Source organism: Bombus impatiens, unplaced genomic scaffold, assembly GCF_000188095.3.
Source record: "Bombus impatiens unplaced genomic scaffold, BIMP_2.2 scf_1200, whole genome shotgun sequence".
NCBI classification, from domain to species: domain Eukaryota; kingdom Metazoa; phylum Arthropoda; class Insecta; order Hymenoptera; family Apidae; genus Bombus; species Bombus impatiens.
In genome coordinates, this window is record NT_177619.1 from 1 (window position 1) to 17,746 (window position 17,746).

At 35.4% G+C, this 17,746-nt stretch overlaps 5 protein-coding genes across 5 annotated transcripts in view; 2 read left to right on the plus strand and 3 right to left on the minus strand.

The window, feature by feature from the left end:
• Positions 1 to 28: 28 nt before the first annotated feature.
• Positions 29 to 1,007, minus strand: LOC112213771 (the record flags this gene model as incomplete). Its single annotated transcript, XM_024371204.2, has 2 exons — positions 393 to 1,007; positions 29 to 298 (listed from the first exon to the last, which is right to left on the minus strand). Coding segments are annotated over exons 1-2 (544 nt in total), but the record flags the coding sequence as incomplete, so codon positions are not given.
• A 64-nt stretch (positions 1,008 to 1,071) lies between these two features.
• LOC100747347 (odorant receptor 67c-like) lies at positions 1,072 to 3,526 on the minus strand. The gene is made up of 5 exons (XM_003493540.4): positions 2,981 to 3,526; positions 2,594 to 2,900; positions 2,168 to 2,428; positions 1,674 to 2,037; positions 1,072 to 1,525 (listed from the first exon to the last, which is right to left on the minus strand). Exons 1-5 carry the CDS (start codon positions 3,195 to 3,197, stop codon positions 1,469 to 1,471), a joined length of 1,206 nt encoding a protein of 401 aa, XP_003493588.1. The 5' UTR covers positions 3,198 to 3,526; the 3' UTR covers positions 1,072 to 1,468.
• Positions 3,527 to 3,691: 165 nt separating this feature from the next.
• On the minus strand, positions 3,692 to 7,306 carry LOC100747228 (facilitated trehalose transporter Tret1-like). Its single transcript, XM_003493539.4, has 5 exons — positions 6,725 to 7,306; positions 6,281 to 6,460; positions 5,500 to 5,696; positions 4,939 to 5,245; positions 3,692 to 4,551 (listed from the first exon to the last, which is right to left on the minus strand). Exons 1-5 carry the CDS (start codon positions 6,798 to 6,800, stop codon positions 3,926 to 3,928), a joined length of 1,386 nt encoding a protein of 461 aa, XP_003493587.1. The 5' UTR covers positions 6,801 to 7,306; the 3' UTR covers positions 3,692 to 3,925.
• An 821-nt stretch (positions 7,307 to 8,127) lies between these two features.
• Positions 8,128 to 9,523, plus strand: LOC117152347. Its single transcript, XM_033323740.1, has 3 exons — positions 8,128 to 8,233; positions 8,348 to 8,653; positions 9,381 to 9,523. The coding sequence occupies exons 1-3, from the start codon at positions 8,128 to 8,130 to the stop codon at positions 9,521 to 9,523; spliced, it is 555 nt and encodes a 184-aa protein (XP_033179631.1).
• LOC100747466 (serine-rich adhesin for platelets-like) overlaps positions 9,474 to 17,746 on the plus strand; it is a 119,598-nt gene continuing 111,325 nt past the window's right edge. The window contains exons 1-2 of the mRNA XM_024371202.2: positions 9,474 to 11,017; positions 11,663 to 11,964. The gene's annotated coding sequence lies outside the window, so the exon portion shown is untranslated. The remainder of the gene's footprint in view (positions 11,018 to 11,662; positions 11,965 to 17,746) is intronic.

The window sequence follows — 17,746 nt, forward strand, 5'->3', positions numbered from 1 at the left end:
AAGGGTAAATGTCGGCTGTTATCTGTACTGCTTGCGTTGTATTCGAATCTAAAATAATCAACAACTCCAGCAATGGAGAAAGTGATCACATTGCACATGCAAGACGAATAAAAGACTATCGTACAAATTCGTGCCCAATAAACAAGTTCTACGTAAGACTGCATTTCCTTCGAATCGTTAGCAATGTTCCATAAACTTCGTATTTCATAGTAAAGTCTATATGATCTATCTCTTCTCACTATTAGGTAAATCATTTTGAACAACAGTTGTCCGACCGTAGTTAAAACACATCCTACTCCTAATTCGAGAAGGAATTTAATTTAATACGCTGCCACAAGATAGAAGTTTGTTCGAAGAAATGTGAGATATAAGTCAATTTTACTGAGGCTTACCTGCTAGGATCGTTATGTCACCCCAACTCGATACTATCATCATAATTTCGGGCACAAAAATGCTATTGATTGCTATTAGTGCCAATATCAAGCGGATATATGCGAATATTTTGCTACACGTCGAACTTTTCTCTTCGATAGGCCACATTCCAACCATACTACAGAAGATCCTATTCGGTAGTATGTAATAATCGATCGATGTGTTAGATAGTTCTTTCATGTTTTCCCTTGATGCGAAATTGGATGCGTGTCTACGAATGAAACCGTGTCTCATATGTCCTGACAAAGTTTTCCGGTAGAGAATTCTTTATGACAATATTATAGACCAGACGTTAAAATATAAGGTTTTATTTCCGTTTTCCCTTCGCTCGATATTCAATATTAATGTTATTCTGCAATATGTCCCCCTTTATTTTGCCCCCCCCCTTATTTCTAATTTGTAGTTTGATGAATAGTCTATATTGTAAGTAGAGGGGGCATTACCTAAATGGATATAATGGTTTCTTATGTAACATAGTTGACTCTTCAATTATGTTTAGTATATACCAAGTCGAAGTACAGTATAGAAGACTGTTGAAAGAAACAGTATAGAAGAATTTGTCTTTGTTTCTAGTTCTTTTTGATATTATCTTCAAAGAAACAATAAGGAACAGTTCTTAGCAATAATAACATATTTAAATTATTTTAGTCTATTTTTAATTCAATTTCGCTAATAAAATGAGATATAAAGTAATAAAAATAATGCAAGTGTTGTTAGAATTCTCGAGCAGAAGGATTATGTGAATGAGATTTTTGAAATTAGTGAAAATTTTATCCAAAAATGTGCTTGGGATCGCCAACGTTCAGGAGAAGAATATGAATGAATTAAAAGTTTATAATTATTTCAATGAAAGAAGATGGAAATGCATCTGTAAAATTCCAAAGGATAACAATCTATGAGCAATATCTACATTCGATTCTAGAATATCAGATACAATATGACTTAGAAATTTACATTTTCTTTTACAGACTACTTTTTGCACTGTCGTACGAGGGTACTACGCTATAGATGCACATTTGACTGTTTTCGTTGGAATTTAGTTTTGTTGCATTTGTTGTAACACAGTAAAATACGAGATAGCTGTGTTGAATACCTGAAATCAAATTTATATTTTAATCTTCATATTTTTATTTTGGTTTTGCAGAAATTGATTTTTCTTGATATTAACATAGATTTTTATATTTTGGCTATTTCTGGCCTATTGCATATCTCATTTTTAGAATAAGTAAATGATTACTTACAGCCGTTAATGTTTGAATAGATAACACTTTGAAAGTTAATGCTGTGATGCTGCAATATTGTTGTGCCCTAATTATCATAAGGCAAACGTGGTTTCGATAAATTGGAGGTAAATTGTACCATGGTACGCTGAAATAAACCACCTGTCCAACCTCTTGACTTTCTTGGACAAGAATTTCACCGGGCCAGCACCATAAAAGTAGTTGTACCGTTACGGAAATAAAATAAGATGTAAATTTCAGTATGTCGGTAATTTTTGTCCCGTTATCGAGCATTGCGTATCCACTTAAACAAATTTCTAGTCCGCTCGTAAGAAGTTGCATGAAAATGATGGGTGTTAACAAATTATTCACATCATTTACCACGCTGTATAAAAGTAGTAGCATCGTCAGAAGCACAAATGAAAAGAATTTAAAGAAATATATTAATCGGCGAGGAGAAAAGTTGATTAATGCAATTGCGAGAAGAAAGAGATTGGAAGTAGAAAAATGTTTACTGTATCATTCGTTGGTGATGACGAATGCATTTAAATAGGTCCTCCTCAAACTTGTCCATGTCAATAGATTTATGACTCATTTCAAATCCAATTTTATTAATCCACGTCTTGATAAGTATAAATTGTCCAGACACGTGTAGGATCATAGTCATAAACGTGCAGTCTATGGCAGTGATTGCTGAAAGTCCAATCATAGCTGTCATGACTTGACCAACAAAAGCGATTTCAAATTTGGGAGATGCCGAGATGTCTGTGCCGTACCTAATAGTGACATTAGGTATAATAAGTTAAGAAAAACAATTGTAATTAAGTCCTTCTTTATATCTAGATTAACAATAATATTTTATTTAAATATTGTAATATCTTTTTCCGTCTTTTTTGTGGTTAACAACGAGAGAAGTTTAAGTGGAGAAGGATGATCTTTACCAGACAAGAAAAGGTAAATGTCGATTGTCGTTAGTGTTGTTGCCGTTGTATGCAAATCTAAAATAATCGGCAATCGTAGCAATCGAGAAGGTGGTTAGATTGCATAGGAAGCATGAAGAAAAAGTGATCGTAACAATCCGTGCCTGATAAGCGATTTGCTCGTAAGATTTCCTTTCGTTAGGATCATCGGTAGAATCCCATAGAATTCGTATCTCGTTGTAAAGTCTGTATACTCTTTCTCTTCTCGCTACTAAATAGATCATTTTAAAGAATAACTGCGTGGCTGACATTAAATTGCTTCCTATCCCTAATTCAAGAAGATATATTGATTGGTTACGCTGCCAGAAAATAAAATGACAAATTTGAGTCAATTCTATTAAAACTTACCTATTACGGTTTCCACATCGCCCCAATAGAACGCTACGGCCATAATCTCCGGCACGAAGAAATTACTGATTGCAATTAATGATACTATTAAGCGGAAATACGCAAATATTTTACTACATGTCGAACTTCTTTCTCCGATAGGCCATATTCCAACTATGCTGCAGAAGATCTTATTCGGTAGTATGTAGTAATCGAATGTAGTAGATAGCTCTTTCATCTTCTCCCCTCATGTGAAATTGGGTGCGTGTCCGCGAGTAAAACTCTTCCTCGTATATGTCTTAACAAAGTTTTGCGGCAGGGAATTCTTTATAACGATATTATAGAGTAGATACTTAAATATACGGTTTTATTCGTTTCGCCTCTTCAATCGAAGTATTTTCAATATTGATGTCATCATTTTGTACGTATTCTTTTTTATTTCGTTTGTTTTCGATTTATCATCTGATTAATAATTGATGCTGTAAGTAGTAGGAACGAGATATAAACTGCTACAATATTCTTCTAACGTTGAAACTCTAACCATGAGTAGCATACGTCGTATAGAAGTAGATTGTTAGGAGAGTCTGTATGAAGAAGTTAGTCTGCATTTGCGCGTCCTCTTGGTATCGTTATCGTAAACAATAAAGTTTTGTATTATGGAAGTATGAAAGGTACAATAGTTAATACTCAATAATACATAACATATTTGAACAAATTTAGTTCATTTATAGGTATTGTTTATATATATATATATATATTGTCGAAATATATGATGAAACAATAGAATGAAAAATTACAAAGGATGAATGTGTCTTAAAATAACTATACAATAGCTTATAATTAACTTGCATTTTATAAATAGTACAAGTAGTTATAGTCTTATGATTTTTGTTCATCTTACAATGATCTATCTTTTTTAGGCAAGGTAAAGCTGTTGTGAAATTGAAAGAAGAGTTTAATGCGCTATCACTTTTTTATCGATCGTTGGATTTCTATGAGACTCTTTCCCGACGTTTCCGGGATTAAAAAATAGACATACGGCGCCGAAAATAACACACAAATACTATAAGTCCAATACACAAATTTGTCACCGACTAAATCTAGAAAAGGCTGATAAGATTTTGCACTCGCGAAAGAAAGCAAAGCGTTACTGGAGCTCACGAATAAGGAGGCCATGTTTTTCATATTTGCAGTGAACATTTCACCTAAAAGTGTGCTTGGAATCGGTTGCAATCCACAAGACATGGAGAGATTAAAAGTTAATAACGCGACTATTGGTAACCACGTCAAGCTGTTAGGATCGTATTCTAACGAAAGGAGATGAAAATGCAATCCTAAAAGTGCCAAGGACATCGATGTTCCTATACCAGACATTATCAAGAAACATTTTCTACCAAATTTGTCAACTAGAAACATAGATGCCAAGCCAGCTACGATTGTAGAGAATCCAAGGATCGTCACTACTAAGCTTGGTTTTACGGCAATTCTGCTTTTTATCAGGATTATTTCGGCGTAAGAGCTCAGTGCACTGTGTCCACTCACGTAGGAGAACACGTAGACACCAATTATGACGAGAGGTTTCTTTAAATTACCTGAAATAAAATAGAGAAAAATTCGGGATTGATCGTTTCGTTCGTTATTAGTTCCTTAAGTTGGGTACTTAAAATTTTCATTACGAAGAGAACAGAAAGGGGCACGAAGCTTACTAAAGTTGTTCGAGATTAGTTTGGAGAAAATCGTAAGAGGAAACTAAACTATCAGAAATACCATGTTTAATAGGTTTGATGAACGTATAACTTGACGATATTAATTTTCGCGGAAACAATCTCAAATATTTAATAACTATATCGGGACGAAGTGTTAGTAACGAAACACGGAATTTCTGGAACAAATTAAACTTGTTCTCTTGTAAACGATGAATTCTTCCGCCGTTAACTTTTCTGGGAATATTTGAAGTAAAAAAGAAAATCGTCGAGTACTTGGCATGAGGAACTCCTTCAACTTTAGGAAAATATTAGTTTCAGCTCCGTCGACGAATTCTTGAAGATCTCGCATCTCCGCTTTGACGTCAGATTCTCGCCTAAACCACTTCAAGGATGCCTCAGCCTTGTCGATATTTCCGTGCAGGAGGTAATGATAGGGTGATTCGGGTATCAAACTGAAGAGGATCATGAAGAGGATACTCGGAACGAGGCTCACGTACCCGAACATCTCCATGGACAGATAAGGACCCATTGCATTACCCAAGAACATACCAACGGAAGATGCATTCACGTTCATGGATATCTGAAGACGTGACCACAGTTATAGCTTTATCGGATAAGAAATCTTATTCAAAATATTCATATAGATAAAAAGAAGGTTATTTTAAGATACTTTAAGATACTTTAGACCGCTTTAATTAATTTAATTGATATACGATATAGAAGTTTAGACAATACTCCTTGATAAAAATTATGAACAGTTGTCTCGATAACATAAAGTATTTTTCATTCATTTCGCTTGTGTATTGTAAGATATAAGAGTTAATAAGAATTTACCAGTGACCCACGAATTTTCGGATTGGCGATTTCGCTTAGATACAAGGACAATGCAGCCCACATCATTCCCGATCCGATTCCCGAGCAGAATCTAGAGATGTAGAGCCACATGACTGATGTAGCACAAATGCTGAATATCCAGCTTGCGGTCAATGGTACCCCACCAAGCAGAAGTACCTTTTTTCGTCCAATATACTCTGAAGATGATGTTGTGATATGTTAAAGCTACATTTACCTGAGAACAAGATCACCACAACTCAGTCACATATCACTCAGTCATATATATAGTGGAGATTTTTAATCGAGTTGTTTTACATCTCCTCTAAATCTTTGATTAAAGATCGGAAATGCATTTCTCAATGATTCTCTATCAACGATTCTCTATCGATATTACAATTATTCTCCTGCGTTTACTTTTTTACGTACCACAATTTCGTATCATGTTTTTCTACGAGTGCTGAGTCGTGGCTGCCTTGTTCTTATTCAATTCTCGATTAACAATGTTGATCACCATTGTTTGCCTTGCTTGGCCACTTGGACGTGTGCTGCAAGAGAGTATCGATCGGGTCAACTACTAACTACATATGTGTTTATCAAAGTTATCGGACATTTCTGGTATACTGAACAATCTAAATGAAACAAGTATTTAGTATTAAATTCGCAAGAATATATTAGACACAATTTTCAAGGTCATTTATGTCTTTGTGATGTGACTGGAGAGGATAAATTAGTAGATCTGGCCAGACGAATCTTCTTTCTGATAATGAAGAAACGGTCTTACCTTGACACAGTGCACTGAGCAAAGCCCCAGCCAGGCGACCAAGATTTAAAAGGGAGGCTACCCAGGACGCTTCGGTATCTGTCAGTTTCAAAGGTGTGTTCGCTTCCGTTGATGTCAGTTGAGCCAAGTACGGCGATGCCCAACCATTCGCGAGACCACTTCCGATAACAGCTAAGCTGACTGTCACAAACGGCCATGAAACAGTTGTGTCAACGGATGCGAGAGTAATTTCATTAGCTCATTCATAGACATAGCTTATATAGGCACCTTGATGTACGGTATACGGCGTATTTTGATGTACACCAGAGATTGTATTAAATCGTCTTGATCAAATTTAATGCAAACATCGCGTTCGTGAACTTTCAGACAACGATTTTCGCTTTCTAAATGCCAGGTTCTTCTCAAGTTTAAGCATCGACTAGAAATTTATTTAGTAATACTTACGTGTACACGTGGCTAGCCATTGTGGCCAGATCGTGATTTTTTTATCCGCATCTTTCTTTGGATTTTCAATAGACATCTTGATTCTTGGTATCAGACGAGATGTGCAGGATGTAATGGTTGCGTTGCTAGGTTGGATGAAATTATCCGAACTGACTCATATAATTCATGGAACTTATAGCAGGAAGACACCAGTCGAGATCGTAAGATTTGTATCCCGATAAGATCCTTGATATATTTATGCCCCGTGTGTAAAAGTTTGATTCTTATGTATGCCACACGTGTTTGTCTTTCCAGCGTGGGCACATGAAAAAGCTCTTATCTCGGAAATTTCTGTGGTTATATTTTTCTTATCTTTGATTATACTCATCTGGTTAGAATCGGAATACGGTATGAAATTTCTGAAAAACATCAGATCACGTAAACATTCATTAGCAGTGATTGGCAGTTCTGCTCCGTTATCGCAACATCACGTCACAAATAGCTAATAACAACATTAAGAACTACTGTTCCGAAATTTATTGCAGACGCATGGAAGACTGATGTGTGAAGCTGGTATCGTCGTGGATACAGTGTATAATTTGAGAACACTGTAGTACGATTACAATCATTTGATATGCAAAAATTGACGTACGGGCGCGTTTCAAGTCAGTTTATCAATTGTAGACATTATGCAAGCTGTTATGAGATGTATTCTTAAGAATCAGAGAAGATAACAGTGGAAGTAACAAGAGTCTCTCCACTTCTAATTAATTTCTTTATCAAATGGGTAGAATTCTCTTATAAAAAGAATATTTATGGTAATTCTTGAGAAAACTAATTATAACACTTTTATATTAAGTTCACCTTATATATTTGTTAAATGAGATTGGTATTAAATTGGTTAAGCGAAAATTGCGATTCAACCTTGTTTCACTGCAAATTCAATGTATATACATGTAAATAATGTTCATAGTCCTAATTAAATTCGATAATTAATTATATTAAATCTTTTCTTATTTGATTGATATTTAGAATATTTTATACATTTCAGAATAAAGATCGGCCAAAATGAAAAAAGGCCAGTCTCTGTCAAGCGATACAAGTATTCCAGATCCTTTAAACTTTTTTGCGAAGAAAATTGAACAGAAAGTTTACATTCATGGGAACAAAAGGTAAAATGAACTCAATTTGGATAATTTTAGCGTGGACAGATAGTGGTTTAATTCCTTACAATTAATTATATTAACGTACACTGGAGGAAATAGCATATTTTATTTTCATTTTATCATAAAAAGTACAATTTAGCTGTGTATTATACTGTCACCAGTAGAGTAACGGCAAAAGAGATGTTGACAATACTGCATTCAACTCGTAGTCAATTAGGTTGTTTACCTCTAATTACAATCTCAGGAAGATGTGACGAAATGAATAATGAAATTAAGAAAACTTCTAAAGATTACGACGATAATGATAAAAAAGTTGATGAAACTCTTACAAAAGTCTGTAATAAGTTAAATATCATACGTTCAGGTACATTTACGATGATTAATTTCACTATTAGTATATCATGAAATATTGGAAAAATAGATAACACTTAATATTATGATGAGATAATTATATTATATGATTACATTATATTATAAGATGATACTGAAGAAAAAATGCTAGAAGAAGAAAGTGAAACACTATGTTCTATAAGTTTAACAGACGAAGTAGAACTATCTTTTGATGGTAAATGGTTAAGAAAGTATTTTAAGTTGCCACTGAAGATGGGAATTAAGGAAATTATAGCAAGAAAACCTTGCGACCCTGTCACTTATCTTGGATTTTGGTTATTGAATTATAGAAGATGTCAAGAGTGTAGGCAGTGGCAATTGGAGAAGGATAACGAGTTAAACTATCTCCGGTCTATGATCGAAGAACCAGTATGTGTTATTAGTAGAATTTTATGCCTCATCGGATTTAATATTTTATTACATTTTTCTTCATATGTCATATTTAAATGATAACAAAATTCTGACGTGTAATAAATTAAAGAAACATTACATTTATTGGATTACGGATTTTTATGCATTTGTGGTTCAAAAATATACAGAACGCATATATTTAATTATAAATATCTGTTCTCTAATTACTATTCTTCTCTTTTCAATAATGATAAACAAAAATATTTTTCTTTTTGAGCAAGGAAAAGATCTTAAACGAATGTTTCAGGTATCTAAAGAAGAGGAATTTTCGGTATCCATCAGAGAAGAAGAAGAAGAAGAAGAAGGAATGCGTGACTGGAATTTTAAACGTTACGAGACTATGCATGCATAGTAATAGATTTGCTAAACAGGTCTCTTTCTCTATTTATTATTTATAAACTATACATATATATTTACTCACTTGATCGAATTGTGCACATAAAAGTAAATTCTCATAACGGGTACCGAACTCAATAACGCAGTTACTAAATAAATACTAAGATATTAATTGCAATTAAACGAAAAACTGCTGGGAAATTAAAATACTCGTTGAAAATTAAATTTTTATTTACTCTAATATTTATTCTATAATAGTGAATGAATGCCATTTATTTCATTCTATACTAACAGGTCACTGTCTGACCATATGATAGTGTCCACCCCTTCGATCGACGGCAGAGTCTGTTTGAATTTCGCAATATCACCCGCAGGTGTCTCGACGTTCGGCAAGACTATTCAGGAAGCCGCGCTTCGTACGGTCTCGTGCATTTCCGCCGTGGGGTCGCGGTTCCCATGCGAAGTTGCGCTCAGTCCAAATCGCGCAGCTGCCCCCTACAGTTTGGTGCGCGGTTAATCGAAAACGCACGAAAATACGCGGAGTTTCAGATGCGGTGAAAACATTTCGATCTTGTTGGTTCGTTGTCGTTTTAGATATGATGAGAGCCAGCAGAAAAAAGGATCGCATTGGTATGCCACGATGCGAACGGTGGGACAAAAACACGCGTCATGTTCAATTGGATTGTTATTGACGCGAGGGTTGGTTGCGCGGCCATGCCAGTCGTCGGGTGAACGTCTTAGTCGGCAGATGGCGCGGCGTTCGTTTCGGTCCACCCTGCCTGCGCTGGAATGCCCTCAGCGAGGAGCCTGTCGACGCTGCCGTCTTTCGTGGAGCTTTTTTCCACGCCACGATCAGGTGACTGGGCCAAGGCCCTTTTTGGACCTTACGACTCGTTTCCTAACCACTAACGGACATTCGTGAGCGGACGTGTAATCGCGGAAACGGATACGAGAAGGCGCCAGCCGGGTGGTCCACTTTACATGTACGGAGGTGCTGTGTTGTGTTGTGCACCAGAAGGCGGTTCCAGTGCACTCTATACTTTGATCATATCTCATCGTTCCATCTCGCTGTTCGATAGTGTGATTCTATCTGACATCCTGTGTTACTAGGTTCTATCTAAGAGCTGTGTTTAAACGATCGACGATTATTAGTCGCAAGAAGAGGACGCGGCAGGCGACCGAGTTAAAGCAGAACACGGGAGTGTCGTCCACCATTTTGGCTGCGCGAGGTTATTCGATGTGTGCACCATTCTCATTACACGTTCCCTGTTTTCGTATTTCGCATCCAATTGTATCGTTCATGATGTTAATCGAATTGTCGTTCGAATCGAGAGACGATCGTAAACAGTGTACGAAGAGATAATTCCTCGAAGATGATCTCTTAAAAGTTGATGTTAAATGGAGCAAGGCGAGGGCTGTTTTTCTGTTAATCCTCGATGCTGTCAGCTGGTCATCTAGAAGTGTGACGGTGATAAAAATCGAGAAAATTCGTGGACGTGGAATTCGACCTCTGTGCCATCTTGTATGTGTTACGAATGATCGTACGGGAAGTAAGAAATGTTTCGAAGAATATCGTGAATCTCTGAAGTAAATCATAGTGGAATAGAACGATGTCGCTGGAAAGTGGGTTACTATAAGTGCCGTCCCTGCTGTTGGTGAAAATTGACGTTCACGGGGATATCCTGTGCCTCGTAATCCTTCATCTTACACACTCGTTTACTCTCTGCTGCTTATCGCGTGAATACTGACGAATTCGCGTAGATAATTTTAGTGCAGCTGATCAGGAACGACGTGTCTGAGGGAGTCAGCCTGTGTGAAGGATCTCGAGTGCTATTAACCTCGTTTCGTGGCCACCTCGCGGCGGAACGATTCTCGTTTCGCGATTTTTCTCTGGACTTACGTTCTCGAGGTGCGCGTTTTAACGTGATGGGAGATGGGCGGCGCGATTAACGACCAGGAACCTGCGGTGGGGCGAGTACAGGAATCGTGGCGTTCGGACACGATCTACATAGTAAGTCCCTTGTGTTGATACGCGGGAAACATTCTCCATCTTCGAATATATTATAAACGAAGGACGCGTGTGTTGTCGTCAGTTGTCGCATTTTTGTTGATGAATTTTCCCAATATCTTTCGTTCCAATGTTCGCTTGTAATGATTCAATGCATAGATATGTACTCGTGTAGTAAGTGTTTTGTTTTGAAATATATTATTATGTTATTGTTATGTTTTCGTACGTATTATTATTGTAGACGATAAGTGATACGTGTTGTTGCTGTCGTATCGTTGTTGACAAATTTTTTTACTTGTATTCGTACGAATGTACGAATGGTTCACGAAAGTATATCAACATTCACAGAAACTTTTCATGAACGTATTATACAAAACATTTTGAAATTTTGATAATACTGTAATGAGAAAATTTATGGTTCTCTGTATTACATGCGGGAAACGACGAGGACATTGGCGTTGGTCGTTCTTTCGCGCGTATAATTATTGCAGAAGCTATAAAAAAGACGTGTGCGTCGCGACGGCGCATTATACTCTCTTTTCACTATTTTTCTTTCCCTTTCTTTTTAATGCTTATAATATTAATATACCTATAATGAACATATGTGATTGCTATGTTGACTACTATACATGAAATATTGTTTTGTAGGCAGAGATAAACAGTGGCGGAGGGAATGGTGAAGAGAAAAGAAGGAGAGGATGAACTTGTTATAAAGCTGCCGCGGACGAGACGAAACGACACGATGGAGACCAAGTGACTGTAATATTCTCTCGATCTCCTGGATGGGATCGTAGGGCGTAGTTTCTAGATGTATCGTGCGATTATTCGACTGAAGTGAACTGGTTTTTGGTGTGCTCTGCGATCAGTGCTCCGAGTGTGTGCAGGTTTTTGTCAACGTTTTGACGAGGATTACGTGTGCTACGCACGTTACATCGGCACATCAGAGACATGTGAGTAACCTTATCAGAATTTTTTTTGTCTCCATCTATTGATAACACGCTTTCTTAACGGAAACTCGTTGCTAAATATAATTAGCGAATTAGTTATTTAAATACTTTTACCACTTGACAAAGATATAACACGTGTCATATGCGAATCAAACATCACGCAAAAATGAGTAAGAACGCAAATACAACTAAGTCACATTTATATTTTGCTTTTTCTTGGTATTGGTTAATACTTTGCATTTGTTTGGGAATGTGATCCTCTGATTGTTTCGAGCAATGTATTTTTATATCGGATTGCTTCGTATCAGGCGTTTCTTTTAATTTATATCTATCCATTTCATTTTTCAATCTTCAGTTTGTATTATCGAATTATACGCGACTATAACAATCGAGGTTAGATTTGAGTTAGGTTATTTCGTTTTATTCGTATTCTGTGCTTTTCGTGACAAATTTTACTGATGATTTTTATTAACGTGAAAGTACTATAAAGTAACTCTGAAAGCTTAGTAACTTAATTCATATTATTATAAAGTTTAATGAAAATGTAATATTATAATACTACAAATACTATAATGGAAACTATAATAAAGCATTGCTGGATGTGATTGACTTATCCAAGTTGAAGTGTACGAGAGAAAGGAGATATAAGATCTCAAGGGGAAACGCTCTGTCTAGATCAGACAAACCGTGAAGTATTAGGTCCTGCGGAAAGTTCTGTCGTTTTCTCTGGATATCTTCTTTCGTAGTACTATGTCTCTATTTTCTACGTCCTTATAACTATATTTCTCTTATGGATGAAAATAAGACAAAAATAACAATTTTTACGTTATCCTTCGTAAAAGATGTACAAACTGTTAATTAAAATAGTAAACATTTAACAATCGTTTCATCGGTGTTCGTGTTTTGAAATATTCAGTAGAATAAAAAGGTTGTTCGTAAGGCTTTTTCGCCATTATCTTCAATCCTCGATCGCCAAACATTGAAATATGCACAACAAAAAAGTTCATAGGAGATTGTCCGTGTGGAAACAGCGCCTGTTGGAGCTCTTCATAAAATGTTTCTCTGTGGCTGGAGTTGAGGCAGTTGTTACTTCTTTATAAACGCGAATAGCTTTTATTGAACAACTTCCGCGTAGTGTCTTCTTCATAATGTAACGATGGAAATGTTCTCGTAGAATGGGTGTTTAATAAAATGCGCCGTTTATCGCTTTGCTAAACCTTCGTTTGTCGTTACCCGCGACATCCGGCGACGCGGTTGTACATTGAAAGTTTAATGTGAAATCATCGAACATGGAAAGTTGGCGGTATTCCAGTTTCTCCTGCCGTCTCTCAAATCCGTTCTCCTACAACCCTTTATACAGTACCAGTTCACGTAACACGTGTTCAGCTGTGTACGTGACATACGTTGCGGGCATAGGTTGCTGCACAACTGCACATGGAACTGAATTATTGGAAATGTAAATTGAAAGTCAATATTATTTAGGGGCTGAGAATCTGCGAGTTACAGCGTACGGTATTGGTCAGGTGAAAAGATTGGTGTGGAAAGTTTCTTACATCAGTTATAATACTGAAGTTATTTTCTACGATATTGAAATATGAAGCATGTTTTCAGGTAGTAACAGGAATTCTTTGTTCAGAGAAAGATCAGCGTGAGAACTTTTTTAAACTAATTATATTAATATAAAAAATTATTCTGTGTAATATTGGTATCATTATTAGTATTATTATTATTAGTGAAGAATACCCCGATATTAGAAATTTTCTATTACTTAGTCAGGGGAAGATTAACGCAAAACATGTTTACACTAATTATATAAACGGAAAGTTTTATTTAAGTTTAAGAAATTATTTTATACAATATTGAAATTTGGAGAGAGATACGATCGAATTGCAGAAATATTTCATTGTTTCGTTTTCTTGGAAAACGACGATATGCTGTATGGTAAATATACAACTAATATACAGATAAAACAATAATCAAGTACATGTTGGAGAAAATAGAAGGAAAAGTAAAATTTTCCATTAGAATGTAAGACAGGTTGGAAAGTTATTTCCTCTTGTAGAAGTCCATTGAATCATTGTAAGTAGCTTTACCTAGTTACTTGAGTTTGTTACTATTCACAATGAAAAATTCAGGATCGTTGCTTTCAAAGAGTAATTATCAGAGGAAAGAGCAGCGTATAACGAAATTTACATCTATGCTAAAAGATCTTTTGACAAAGCAAAAGTCCTTTGAGAAAATCGCTTAAGATTGTTAAATTACTATTATTCAAAAAGTATTAAGCTTAAGAAGTATCGTGTATAGAAAATTTGCGACAGATTTGCATCACTTTTTAGCGATAGAAGCTTTGAAACAAATTATTGGCGTTTCTGATTCATACATAAGGAATGGATAGATGTACGTTGTACGTAAATTTGCTAGAAAAATACACTAAAGTTTGTAGACTCCGTAAACTCGTAGATAATTTCATTTGTTATATTTATTTCTCTGTTGTATTTGTTTAAAGGAACTTATTCACATGACTGCACCTTTTGCTAGTATCTTACATCCTTTCTTCTTGTCAGAACATTTTTCCAGGACGAACGTTTCTTTGATTAACAATGGAGTTAATCGCAGGAAATAATTACGTCCAATTTACAAAGTCTTTAGATTTCAATAATTCCAGTGTGAGATATATATTAGCATCATTTCGTTGGATTCATCGCGTCTTTGTGAATCTTTTTCACGAGTAGCCTTTGTAGAAAGAGAGTAATTCATGTCTACATTCAGATATAATTACGTTCCATAACATTGTTTAACTTCCTTTTTGAAGTATTTATTAGCAGAAAAATCTTTTAACCCGATTGGCTGACCCATTTTAGTGTAAGCTACTTTATCATTTACAGCGCTGCTCGTTCGTAGTTGACGGTGGATTTTCGATTCGATTATTAATGACCGCAGATTGAATGATTAAAACGCCCTGTACATAGTGATAAATTTTTATCAGAAGCTTTTGTTCATGTTTTTTTCCACGTGATTCACACGTGTACATACCAGAACGAGACTAATTCGAGATCGTTGATTTATTAGTTTTTCGATGATTTTTTGATTGATTAATCCTTTATTCGTATCAAAACACGTTTATCATTTTATATTTATTCTTCATGTTCTGTATGTTTTTTCTTTAAATCCTGTAGCGTGTAATCCAACATTGATGGTATCTTCTATGACTTTTTGATAGCTTTTTAATTTATTTAGTGATTTCATTGTCGAGCTACGTAGCTCTTTATTAAAAAATTGAGAAATATCTGCATTGTGAGAGCGATGAGACCTGACATCTTCGTGATCGTACCTTTGAGACTTGACATCTTTCTCGCAGTGGCCTTATCTTTATTGCCAGGAAAATGCATACTAAAATTTCACTCGAAATATCAAACGTTCCCTTCCTGTTTTCACAATCCCACGGAAACAAATCGCGTTAAAGAAGAAAAATGTAACATCGAGGGAAATAATAGCGCTTTTTACATACATCTTATATCATACTTTACATTTTCTTCTTCAGTAGCACGTTTCATTAACCGGTGCAGTTTATTATAATCTGCAACGACAGGGAAATTAGCGGTTGTCAATGTACTTCGCCGCATATGGTAACAATTTAAAAATCAATGAGGACACAGCAGCGGTACCTTACTCGCGTGTATATTGAGCGTTCACCATACTGAATAACTTAACATTGCTCTATCGCGGATAATAATAATTCTTCGGTATCTAAATTCTTTACTGTATAGTTGCATTTTGCAGTTAACTTTCACGTGCATCAAGAATGTAAACAAGGAAAGTAATAAAATTACTTTTAATATATTTCCTGGATCGACATCCAGGTTCAGGGGGCTATGAACCAATAAAGAAACGTAGAGATCATTCTTCGCGATTAATATAACAGTGGTAAGGTTTTTTAAATAAATTAAAACAGCGGTAAATAATTAGTATTTGGTCTAGGATGCCGAAAAACCAGCATTTGAAGCGAGTATTTGAAACTATGCCAATGAATGATGGATGCATTGTCATCCAAGGTTTGGTCTGAATATATCTGCTCTTCTTCTACTTAAGTATAACCGAGAATAAGAATAACCATAAGCAAATAAATTATTATGATTTAGCTATATTAATAAGTAAAAAATTTTGGTGATGGAAAAAATAATGGTATATGGCTGCAGTTATACAGGAAAGTTTTAGCTAGATTTGCCTTATTTTCTTTCAGAAAATCTTCCATTCCGTTTAGTTTTATAACTCAGATGATATAGTTCTCTCTTTGAGAGTAGTTTCTTCTTTTTTTCAATCGTGAAACAAGAGGTCGAATATTCCAATTTCGATAACAATTTGTCTTTTCGTTACGCGTTTCTCATCGATACCATCGTCGATCAACTGACGACGAATCGTCCACCCACGTGTGGTTCTTCTCCACCATCGAATATTATGGTCGACCACGATTTATCAATGATGAAAGACAGACCAGGATAAATAGCGAGGGAAGAAAGTATTTTTCCAAGAACAATTGCTCGTTCTCGCGTAACGTGAAAAAACCAGTCGATAAAGTGATCGCGCCTTTTTACCGGTTGTTGAGCATTTAGTTAGTTTAATAGCGTTAGCATTCACTAAGAACAGCATAAACATGCGATGCTTTTCTGTGTCCCACGTTTTGGGTGTCACGTGACTCCCTTATAATTTTTATGTCACATGCGACATTATCGATTCGATATAGTAGCGGTTTAAATAAAAACTAAGGTTTTCTATGAAATTGCAAATAAAATATGGAACAAGATATTCTGCAACCGTAAACGAAGCACAGAAGTTTAGTTTTCCATATACTTTTGCCTTGGAAAACGCAATTTACAAATAACTCAAGAAGCCAAATTTACGCCCAAATTAATAAATAATTAAATAAAAGGATAAATAGTCTAAAAACTTGCTTCTATAGATAAATATATCGATCTATTACATTGATTTTTACAGCTATAGTAAAACTAATGCACAAGATTAAGGACGTGGTATAAAATTAAGGCTTAAGCTTCAGGTTTAAAAGCAAGACTTAAAACAAAGAATAAGTCCCTCGTTCGTTGGCTCTCGCCGTCTAACAATGAGGCTTAAAATTAACTTAATCTAGATCTAGGAACTAAAAGCTACTTAAAGGTGAAGTTAAACTAAACGTAGATACTACATAGATCGCAGCCCCATTTTCAGTCTCTCGTATCGGAAATTTTAAATTTGAACGAAATTAAAAAAGAGTTAAAATTATAAACACTTTGTTAAATGAACTGTTTTATGTAATAATTTAATATTTAAAAGCATAATAAGATAAAGGAAGGATTTCAACTTTTCGCCCTAGGTTAAACGATGTATCTTTGTACAAAAGACGTGTACAATAGATTTAGCCTGGATATATACACTTTAAAATTAATTAAAACTAAAATCCCACGATGATCCGCGATATCTCACGGCATTGCCACAACGAGTGCTTATCTGTCTTCTGATTAATTAAAACTAACAATAACACACATGCATCCCAAGTTGGCTGTCTAGCTGAGAGTTAAAACTAAGACCTGAAACTTGAAATTTAAAAGTAAGCATGCATCCTGCAATATCTATGTCCTACGGGACGATTACATAGATCTTTACAAAGATTATACAATAAATTCTCAGTTATGGCATACGTTTATCCACTTTATAATTAATTAAAAGTAAAATTTACGTCTTCCACGGCGTTCCACGGCGAGTTATTGGTCCAATCTAGGTCACCAAAAGACTC

What these genes read in the sequence shown, in the direction of transcription:
- LOC100747228 (XM_003493539.4), bottom strand. Translation starts at nt 6,800, where the DNA reads ATGTCTATTGAAAATCCAAAGAAAGATGCGGATAAAAAAATCACGATC. An exon ending in GCTCAGTGCACTGTGTCAAG is followed by an intron (nt 5,697 to 6,280) that starts GTAAGACCGTTT and finishes CATCATCTTCAG; the next exon opens with AGTATATTGGACGAAAAAAG. An exon ending in CGAAAATTCGTGGGTCACTG is followed by an intron (nt 5,246 to 5,499) that starts GTAAATTCTTAT and finishes TCACGTCTTCAG; the next exon opens with ATATCCATGAACGTGAATGC.
- LOC117152347 (XM_033323740.1), top strand. Translation starts at nt 8,128, where the DNA reads ATGAATAATGAAATTAAGAAAACTTCTAAAGATTACGACGATAATGAT. An exon ending in GTTAAATATCATACGTTCAG is followed by an intron (nt 8,234 to 8,347) that starts GTACATTTACGA and finishes TTATATTATAAG; the next exon opens with ATGATACTGAAGAAAAAATG. An exon ending in TGTTATTAGTAGAATTTTAT is followed by an intron (nt 8,654 to 9,380) that starts GCCTCATCGGAT and finishes TATCACCCGCAG; the next exon opens with GTGTCTCGACGTTCGGCAAG.
- LOC100747347 (XM_003493540.4), bottom strand. Translation starts at nt 3,197, where the DNA reads ATGAAAGAGCTATCTACTACATTCGATTACTACATACTACCGAATAAG. An exon ending in CATTTACCTTTTCTTGTCTG is followed by an intron (nt 2,429 to 2,593) that starts GTAAAGATCATC and finishes TGTCACTATTAG; the next exon opens with GTACGGCACAGACATCTCGG. An exon ending in CTATTCAAACATTAACGGCT is followed by an intron (nt 1,526 to 1,673) that starts GTAAGTAATCAT and finishes ATTTGATTTCAG; the next exon opens with GTATTCAACACAGCTATCTC.